Below are 10,321 nucleotides of genomic sequence, written 5' to 3'. Positions count from 1 at the left end.
TTTCCTATGCTAATACCATACTAATTCGTTCCCACGACATAGGTATAACGTGCGCATGAAATACTAAATCATAATCTTCCTATACAGCGCACTTTCTGAAACATAGGGAGGAACAAAACAACAACTGGATGAAGAGGGATAGTCTGGTCGAGTTTCATTTTAGGCTGGGGAGAAGCTATAAAGAGATTGGGAAAAGTCTGGCATCTTATTAGTGAGAGACCATTAAATAGAATATTAAAAGCCAGGTGTTAACCCTTCCTGCTTCTGTTACCTGACCGTGGTCGGGAAACACAAGGGAGATACTTCCTCCATGGCCGAAATGGTTGTTCACTTCGGGGTGTAATTTTTGTACTCCCTGTACTTGCGTGTCATAGGGGGTGAGACTTCTATAATAATAAAAGCAGTGGAGTTTTTAATATCTGTACTGCACACTGATTACACGTTAAATGTACCGTGGCCAGCTGAACTTACTCTCCGGTCGCTGTCGTGTATAGGCTACTGCCAAAACATACAACCGCACCAACACTCTTCTTCTCTCTCTGCACTCTTCTTCGTGGTCCGAATATAACAGCGCACATCGCCACCGCAAATATGCACACATACACATTTACACACCCACTGTACACTGAGCTCCATCACTTATGAGTTACACATCTCCTGTAACACAGGTCACTTGATGCCTACTTAGTATTTCGAGGAAACTGATTAGTATTTCGTGCGCTCGCTATATACATATATATTCCCCCATGTCAGTTCCCAGGCGCCATAGACATCTATAAAAAAAAATTTAAGTTTCATATAAAACTTCAACCATCTCCTTTTTACATTAAATAATTTTAACTTCTTACTTCTTCAATTAACTTTGGCCAAAAAAAGACAACTATAGAAACCATACCGATAAAATGGTATTTTAGAAGCCTTGCAACGAGAATGAGCTAGCTAAATTTGACCTGAAACCCAGCATAACTAAATGCTACCCCGTCGTAGCAACAAAAAATACCATAACACATTTTCAACTATTGATTCGGCAAATTCCAATAAGACTAACTTGTTACCACTGCGTTAAAACAAATAAAACGTACTTACCGAAGTTACTGTTACAGAAGATGCAGCCTCCATCTTTGTCTACTTTGTTAATTTAGACCATAAGGCGGGAAAGTCTTCCTCCAACTAGAACACAAACCAACACAAATATGTGTTGAAATATACAACACATCGTGTGTTATACTTTTGATGCCATTTTAACACATCGTGTGTTAAAATTAACGCATAATGTGCTTTAAATGTAATAACACATATTCTGTGTTATTTGTTTTAACACATCTCTTATAAGAGTGTACATGTTTGTGTTTGTTATGGCTTGTGTCCATTTTGACCATTTCCAATCATCATCACAGGATTACAATTAACTGTATATAAGGAACTCATTTAGAGTTTTGTTTTTTATATATAAAACTTTTTTTATTGTTTTTTTTTTTTTCTTCATCTTTCATTTATTCCTATTTAAAGCCTTGTTTTTATGAGATGCTAAACAATTATTTTTTTCTAGCCTGCTTTGGAAATGGTGGTTTTTCAGCAAACAATGAAGAAACAAACTTTGATTTGATCAAATTTAATAAGTTACATGATGTTAAAAAGTCAAGCTTTCAGCTTAAATGTTTTAGAGCCTCTGGACATCAGGTTAAGAGTTAAAAGTAATGAGTGGTCATAACCAATGACCAGTTACACAAAGCCTTGTTAAAAACCTTAGCCTACAAAAGTTAGCATTTAAAACTGAAATGTAGCTCATGAAAACATTATCAGTGTGAACCACTTATCTTGTAATAAAACCTGGGAAAAGCTCCTATTATTGTTGTCAATGTGTATGTATTTAAATCCAATTTATGCACTGCTCTTTATCTTTCTAGCTACATTATGTTGGTCTATGTTTATTTGTTTAGTTGATTTTGTTAAAGACTGGTTGAACTTAACCTATGTGCCTGTGTGTTTAAAGAAAAACAGAAGGGGTGTGAACACTTTGTGGCATTGTGGGTATTTTAAACCAAACAGTAGAGAAGTCACATTATCAAAAATACATTCATGATGTTACATAGAAAGTCATTTACTTGAATATTGACATGTAAGGTCACACAGCTGAAGCTTTCTTCTTCAATCTTTAATCTTTCTATATTATTCAGTAACATTTGTACTTGTTAATATTATTTTGTTTGTATTTTTCTAAATCCACTAAGATCTGGTTTTGCTCTCACCACCAGTGCTGCCTTAACTTTCAACAACTGCCCCAAGGTAGTTTTTTAATTTCTTCCCAAGCTGAAGAAAAACTGCTTCAAAGTAGTGGAACAACTGGCTTTCGAGCTGAATTACATCTAAACTTGTTCATAATTATTAAATTTGCTGCACAACATCAGAATGTGATGTCAATACTTTGTGTGTTAAATAGGAATGTATTATCAAAATCTGTCCAGCAAATGAAAATATTTGGCTCAATGTGGGAAACGGAAAGGTTTTAAGAATTAAAGGACTAACGTCTCATCAGGATCTTGAGAAACTCATCCATGTGTTTATCTTTAGTGGAATAGATTACAACAACAGTGTCTTCAGGTCTGCCTAAACAGACAAGCTGCAGCTGATCCAGAACGCTGCTGCCCGCATCGTCACTAGAACTAAGAAAGTGGAGCCCATGGTCCCAGTTCTAAAGTCCACTGGCTCCCAGTATCTCAGAGAATAGACTTTAAAATACTTCTGTTAGTTTATAAATAACTGAATGATTTACCACCAAAATACATTAAAGACATTCTATCAACCCTCCAGACCAATCAGCTCTTCTGGTTCAAGTCTTCTCTGCTGTAGCTGCTTATTAAGTGTAGGAACATTTTAAAAATGTGCCTTTTAGTTGGCTGATTTCACCAGCCAATATTAACATCTAACACAGCAGGACCTCTGCTTTCAAGAGTTGATGGAAAATATCTCACACTTTTAACAATCACCACTCTTATCTAATGACACAGTATAAAAACTACAGTAATTACAATTTTTCACTAATATTGACCTAATATTGACTAAATTTAGCATTGAAATGCAGTTAAAATAAATATTTTTTTTTAAAGGTATTTCTTTCTTTTTCATGGTGAGGACGACATTAAGATTCCTTGGATGAAACTAACATGCAGCCACAACATCACCAGTCCTACCAGTGACTTCAACACAATTAAATAATTTTATATAATTTTACATTTACAATTACAAATATTGGTTTGTCACTGCTGCATTGTGTCAACATCAAAATAATCGATCCTTTATTCCAGGAAGTCCTTGTACTCAATATGCTCATTAAAAAAAAAATTATATGATTGTTTAAAATATTTCAAACTTTAAAAACTATTTGTGCTGCAGATTGTAGTCAATGGAAGCATTATTTATATAGTCTTAATATTATATTCCACTTATTAACCTCTCTAGTAGTAAACAAGGTGTTTTGTACAGAATATAATAGTAATATGCATTTAGTTCACATGGTGTCGTCTGCCAACGTTTTTCTGCACATTGATTATTGCAGTTGTGTTTTACTTTTTATGTATTGTTAAACATTTTTCAAGCAGCCGTTTTTGTCTGTTGATTATTTAAACTTTTAGATTGTCCTTCCTGCAGATCGCCGTGCCAAATAGGAGGAAAAGCAACTACTGAATGAAGCGAACCACCAGCTGGTCGCCTTGACAACTGCAGCTGAATTGTGTTTGGTTTTTTTCTCTGTTTGACACCAGTTTGGTTTTAAGTGAAAGCATTTTTACAGAAATGTACTTCATATTAACAAGCTGCTGGATAAACCTCAAATACATTGTTCCGACATGAACAAACCTTTTTTAAAGGGATGGCGGAATAATTAAATAATAGCAAACACCCAGGATGGGATTTAAACCCAAGACCTTCATACTGCAAGGCAGCTATGCTACCAACTGCACCACCATGCAGCCCTTAGGCCAGTTAGAATTACAAAAATCATACATTTTTTTTTTACAGACTGGATTAAGTTTGTTCTTTAGAGTCACAGGTTTGGTACCAAGATAACAATTTAGTTCATATCTTGCTAATTCACAACAAAAGACAAACAAATTCAATTTATCAGACAAATAATATAATCAAATTAATCCAACCATATAGACAGATCCCCATTCAGTTACATCAATTCCAGTTCAATCCTAGTTAGTATATAATGCCATCAAATTCATTTTATTATCCTAATAGGTTAAACGTTTTCTATCTAAGGAGGTCCAGCTGATGGCGCCGAGCAAGCATGTGGTGAGAGTGGAAAGGAATACGTCTCTTTAAACCTGAACAAACCTGCAGCAGTGTTAGCTGCTATCAGCCAGGACCGATTGACGGTTTGAGAAGATGGAGCAGATGTACAAAAAATTATTAAATAAAAATATAAAAGCACTAATCCTGCAGTTTTTTCTATGTTAAAGAAAAAATAAACAGTTAATGGTGGAAGTAGCTCCCAAACAAGCTCAGACTAGTGCAGACTGCCCAGCTAGGAATTGTGGGTAAAATCTGGGGGGTGGGTCTTCTGTCATGTTTTTAGCTTTAAACAGTGTAAGAGAAAACCTTTATACATCATGAGATTGCTTATAACTTTAACTTCTAACAAAACAAGAGGAATCTGTAAAGTAACTCATTAGAACAGTCCTGTCACTCATAATAATCCATTAATTTAGTACAGTTACCTAAATGACATTCTGTGCTTTAACTTAACACCCAAAACCTAAATTAAAGCTGAAAACAAATTCAGTTGTTTTTTTTTTATACATGAAACATGTGTAGGAACCATATGAGGGAATTTGGGCTGCATCTTGTAAGTTTATTTTGTCATTTTGTTGTTTTTACAAAACCCCAAAGAAAGTTCACAGTCAAACTGTTGGTCATTAATTAAAAGAAATTCACTTTAAGGCAGCATTTGTTTTCCACATCACACAACAGAGCTATAATTTGAAACAAAAATATGTAAAACAAGTCAAATTAGTTTCTTTAAGCTCTGAATATAAAGTTTATCAAATCAGATCCAGGCCTCTTTTTATTGACATGAATATATAACCTGAGACTAGACAGAATTATGCGGATATAAAACACATTTAGAGACAAAGAAATTAGAATATAAACATTTTTGATTTTGGGATTCAGGATTATTTATCAGCTTCTTAATGTCAGATTGTACATCAGACTAAAGCACTTTTCCTACACGTACTGAAGTCCTCATGAAATTGAAGGTTCTCTTTACTCATTGAAATGAACTGCTTAAAAACATCTTCTTGGGTTTTCTTCTCACTTGTTTGGTCATCACAGGCTCAGGTTCTTAAGACTGCAGATTTGCTGCCAAACAGCTTCTCCCCAAACATCACTGCTGTCCAACTACAACTTCAGACAACTGGCTTACGTCATTAAATTAGTACATTTAAGTGTAACTAAGCAAATAAGTTATTTTAATAAATCAACTTAATAAAAAAATTGTTAAGTTTGTTTTCCTTTACAAATACATTTTCATTTTATGAAAGTGTTCTTTTTATTTTGAGCTATTAACAGTATGATGATGATAGAATCAATGTAAAATAAAATAAAGCCTGACGTCAGAAGTATTTATCCAAACATAAGAAAAGACATGTTGGGATCATCTAAATAAACTAAACAGTGTTTAATCCTGGTGATTAACCATGAATCCACAACACAGCAGTTTTATTAGTAGGACAAAACTATTTACATCGACTGTCATACAGTTTATAACCATGCTAATACAGTCAATACTTTTATATACAGAAGATAATCATGAGCATTATTACAGAAATGATTACTGTCGCTGTAACTCAGTATTTGGATTTGTTGTGGAGACCAGATAAAACTGCAGCTGCCCTGAAATCAACAGAAGAATGTTGCTGTTTAGTTAAAAAACAACAGAAAGTACAAGGAAAACAATCACAGTCCACATGTGTGCAGGTTTGTTTTAATTATAGTTTCTCCTTTTATTTGTTATGTGCAGAAGAAAACTTCCTATGAGTCCAATGATGAAGAATAGCAAACAAATGTGATCAGTGATGTTTACTTTTTTTTATTTGTGCATCAAATAGAGAAATTCTTAAATTTTTACAAAACAGTTAATTTTATCTTTCTACTTTTTTTTAAATGTGTTAAACATCACATTATGCTTCCAAGCATGTTAACTGTAAAATAATGATTAAAAGCAAATTTTACTGCTCGTTTGTTGCCAGAACATATTGATCTTAATTTTATTTTACATGTATGACATCCTGAAGAACAAATACAGCATTTCATGAATATTAAATTGTCTTATTAGCATATAAGCACATATATTTATATTAGCAATATAATATTATTGTACAGAGTCAATATTAAGTTGACCTTTCATTGTAATTCACTTTGACATGCTGGATCAACTTCAAGAAATTACTCGTTATCTGTTGGCTTCTGCTTATTCATCCACTCTGACTGAACATCTACAGACTTGAGAGTGTCTTGACCATGAATTCCTCTGCTGCTGACATTGAGCTAGCTCTGCACTGGTGGTAACATGACTATTTACTGCACCTCAGCAGGAAGGGATCATTGGGCTCCTAAAAAACCCTTCTTCACTGCATCTGAATCTCTCACCTTGAAGAAGCAAACAGAAAGGTGTTAAAAGTAACAACGGAGGGATATTCCTCTTTGAAGGTAACCGGTTTCCACCAAAGCTGCTCTTTTAAATGTAAAATATGTTTTATGGCAGTTCAGTTGGTCTCTTTCACCAGTGCCTATGAGTGTACTTAATGGAGAAAGCTGATCACTTTATCCCAAGGCAGACATTATTTGAAAGTGTTTTTAAAGTTAATAAATCAAGTGAGTTATTATACATTTGAAAACACTGCACAATACTGTTAAATACAATCAGAATTTTCAGTAGAAAAGCTGGAAAGGTTGAAAAACAGATTGTATTCCAGTCAAACATTTTGGCCATTTTTAAAACTGCAGCTGTTCCTTTTCATATTGAGTTATTCTGCAGCTTGAAATATCATCTCACACCAAACAAATTCACTTGGTTGGATGTAGTTTACAAACTGAACCTCATCCACAATCGGGTAACAGCACAGATGAAACTGTGAATATTAATGTGCCTTTTATAATTTAACAGCCATAAGATCTTTAAACACATTAACGTTGTACATGAGTAACTATGTGGACTGAGTAGCAGATATAAACAGAAACTCTCTGCGTTCAAAGTACAAAACCTTAGTTCTGAAACCTCTTCCACCAACAATAAAACAACGGTGACAAATTTTATTTCTGGGATCAGAGTTTGAGATTTCAGAAGCAGAAAAAAAAATGTTTTACTGATGTTTAAAATCTTTATTTAGGTCTATTTTCTACATTGAAACTGAGGAGATTTTTCAGAGGCAATTTCGGTCCAATAAAATTAATTATGCATCCAGAAGTTTTAATGATAGAACCTCATCACAGGACAGATTCATCATGCTAACCCAACATACATGTGATAAAATCTGATGTTTAACTAAATGATCTGTAGTAAGTGGAAAAACGATAACACACCCAGGTGAAACTGATAGCGTCATTATGACTGTAATTAACTAAGTCTGAGTCAGTGAACGCAACATGTGGATCCTGGAGAGTTTACATCTGCATAAACAGCAGCAACAGAAGCAGGACATTTTAAAAACTGATGGTAGAGCCACCAACATCTGTCAGTCAACTGATCTTTCTCCAACAGTCTGTAACTTAAACCTCAAAACCTAAAATACAGGACATTTGTTCAGAACATCTCTGTTAAAATGAACTATTTACAGTAGTCAGATGGTGGTACTGGGTGAAAGTAGAAGCAGGATCAACTGGTTTGATTCAACTCAGATCACTTATGTGACTTTAAGAAAAAGGTAACAAACAGAAATACAAACAAAAAAACACGTTCATTTATCAGCAGAAACAAACCTTGACTTTAATGGTTTCATTTTCTAAACAAAAGCTTCAGTGTCCAGTATTTCTGCAGGGCTGTTCAGGTACTCACCTGTGTGGACCAATCACAGTCTCTGTTTGAGTGTCAACTTCCAGGAAACAAACATGCATACAAACATTACAATGATTTAAAAAGTAATTGATTCAGTTACTCTCATAAAAATGACAAAGTGTGTATTTATTGTAGCTAATATTCTCTATAAATGTTCTTGTGTGTAAAACTATGCTCATATTTACGGGTTCAACTGCAGAACCATCATCAGCTAAAGCAAAACAAATCCATTGCTTCCTCAGCTTTCCGTAAAATGGGTTTTACAACCCTAAATGTCAAGTCTTTGTGTTTGTTTGTGAGGCTTTACTCCACATTTCAAAGAAGTGCACGTTTATCAAGCAGCTACTTTAGACTCAGAAAGACAACATCTTGCATATTTCTACACCAACTTCAACTTCAACCAAAAGTGAACACTTTAAATATAAATTATATTTCTTTTAACTTTATATACTGTTCAATTTTTACACACACAACTGGAAAAAATACTTTTTAGTTCCATCAAGGCTTCCATCGTCATATTTAGTTATTCAGTTTGCTGTATAGCTGGTTGATCTAAGCATCTAAAAACATAATCATTGCATTTTTAAATATTAAGATTTTTCATCTGGTCTCAGCAAAACTGTTCATTTGATAAGTGTGCATGTTTTTAATATATAGAAAGTACAATTCCTCTTAAATCTTATGGTGCTCTGTTCCTCTCTTAGTGCCATTCACTGAACATTATCAGAGCGAGGTATAAAGAAATCTGAATTCCTGTGCAAATTTTACACTTGAATTTCCCGTCAGTAGGACAGATGTTGATTATTCTTGTAAATGAAATCAAAATCAATAACATGACATCTGTGCAGTTTTAGGAAGTGGGATCGTTTGGAAATGTCACTTTATTTTATCCTGATGGATGTAGAATGAAAGCTATATCAGTTTATACAGGAATGCAGTGAGACGCAAAGAAAATGTTTAGATATCGAGGACATGTCACCGACCTTCACAGAACAGAGTCAGAGAAAACAGAATAGTTGAACCATCAGTGGTTCCTGTAGGACCTCTGAGGGGAATGTTCCAGATCCAGTTTGGTTCCGGCTCTCATTCTTATGTTCAACAAGAAGTTTCTGTTGTGTTTCTCTGAACCATCAGCTGACCTCACTCCTCACTGATGCCATGCTCCCACGCCACCTTAGCTTGTTCATCCTTGGTTGCTGCGATTATGGGCTGGGAGATCTTGCGTGGCATTGGCCGAGGTACAGGAAGGCGTGGTGGTCCGGACTGCGTTATCAGGGGGTCCTCCTCAGGGATGCAGCCCTCTCTGAGGAAGGGTTTAGGGGGCAGGAGAGGAGGGGGCTCATGGAGATGGTAGAGAGGTGGATTGTGGGGAATGTAGTGTGGGTGAAAGTGGTGGTGGTAAAATGGGTGTTGTTGCTGCTGCAGCCCATCCGGTTGTTGGGACTGTGGAGCTCCAGTGCAGCCCAAACCTGGAGCCTGAGACTGGATTTGATAGCCCACCTGGGCTGGGTTGACTCCTCCTGGGGCAGAGTTGCTGCGGCAGGACTGGGATTTAACTCCCTCCAGGACGTCTGGTTCAGACATGCTGTACCTGACGGGCTGGTAAGGAGAGTCCAAGTCATCCTGGTCTGTAGTCCAGGTCTGGCTGCTCGGGACGGAGTCCAGGGTGTCTGTGCGGCTGGCATGGGGGTCTGAGGAGGAGGTGGCGCCTCCGAAGTTGCTCTCGCTGAGGGAGGAGACCCCAGAGCTGGCGCTGCCTGAGAGTGTGGAGTTACTGCCATCCAGGACGGACTGCGAACTGGTGGGTGAGGCAGGTATAGGGTGAAGGGGAGACTGGCGAAACAGTAAACAGAGTTACAGACATTTAATTACATAAACTCACTGTTGACTAAGTCTGTCAGAAAAATAAAGTGATCAAGACAATAAAAAAGTAAAATTGGCCTTTTTTAAAATTAATTAAATAAAAATGGACCAAAAAAATAAAAATATCTCAGGAAATATATTTATAGTATTCTAAGATTGTAATAAATAAATAAATAAAAGGCAGTTGTTTTCATTTCTAAATGTGAAATCAACGTGACCACAGCAGAATAATACAGCTGGACAGGAAAGCACACAGAAGGATAAAAAAAACTGTTTTCTGTGAACATTTAAAAACATTTAAAAACATTTGTTTCTTGCTGAGAAAAGTAGTTTTTGATGATCACTTTTACAAACTCACCAATCAAAGTAACAATGGATAAAAAAAATTATCCAAAAATG

At 35.6% G+C, this 10,321-nt stretch overlaps 1 protein-coding gene across 10 annotated transcripts in view; it reads right to left on the bottom strand.

Moving 5' to 3' along the window:
* Positions 1-358: 358 nt before the first annotated feature.
* LOC124856236 (dedicator of cytokinesis protein 3-like) overlaps positions 359-10,321 on the bottom strand; it is a 233,481-nt gene continuing 223,518 nt past the window's right edge. For 9 of the 10 annotated variants that reach the window (XM_047346522.1, XM_047346524.1, XM_047346525.1 and 6 more), the window contains one exon: positions 359-9,892. In XM_047346522.1, coding sequence (XP_047202478.1) covers positions 9,200-9,892 — 693 coding nt within the window. In that variant the 3' untranslated portion in view covers positions 359-9,199. The remainder of the gene's footprint in view (positions 9,893-10,321) is intronic. The other variant, XM_047346532.1, reaches the window with a different exon arrangement.

The sequence above is a fragment of the Girardinichthys multiradiatus genome, chromosome 20 (assembly GCF_021462225.1).
Source record: "Girardinichthys multiradiatus isolate DD_20200921_A chromosome 20, DD_fGirMul_XY1, whole genome shotgun sequence".
NCBI lineage: Eukaryota > Metazoa > Chordata > Actinopteri > Cyprinodontiformes > Goodeidae > Girardinichthys > Girardinichthys multiradiatus.
The sequence above is the reverse complement of the archived record's forward strand: the minus strand, read 5'-3'. Positions and strand labels throughout refer to the sequence as shown.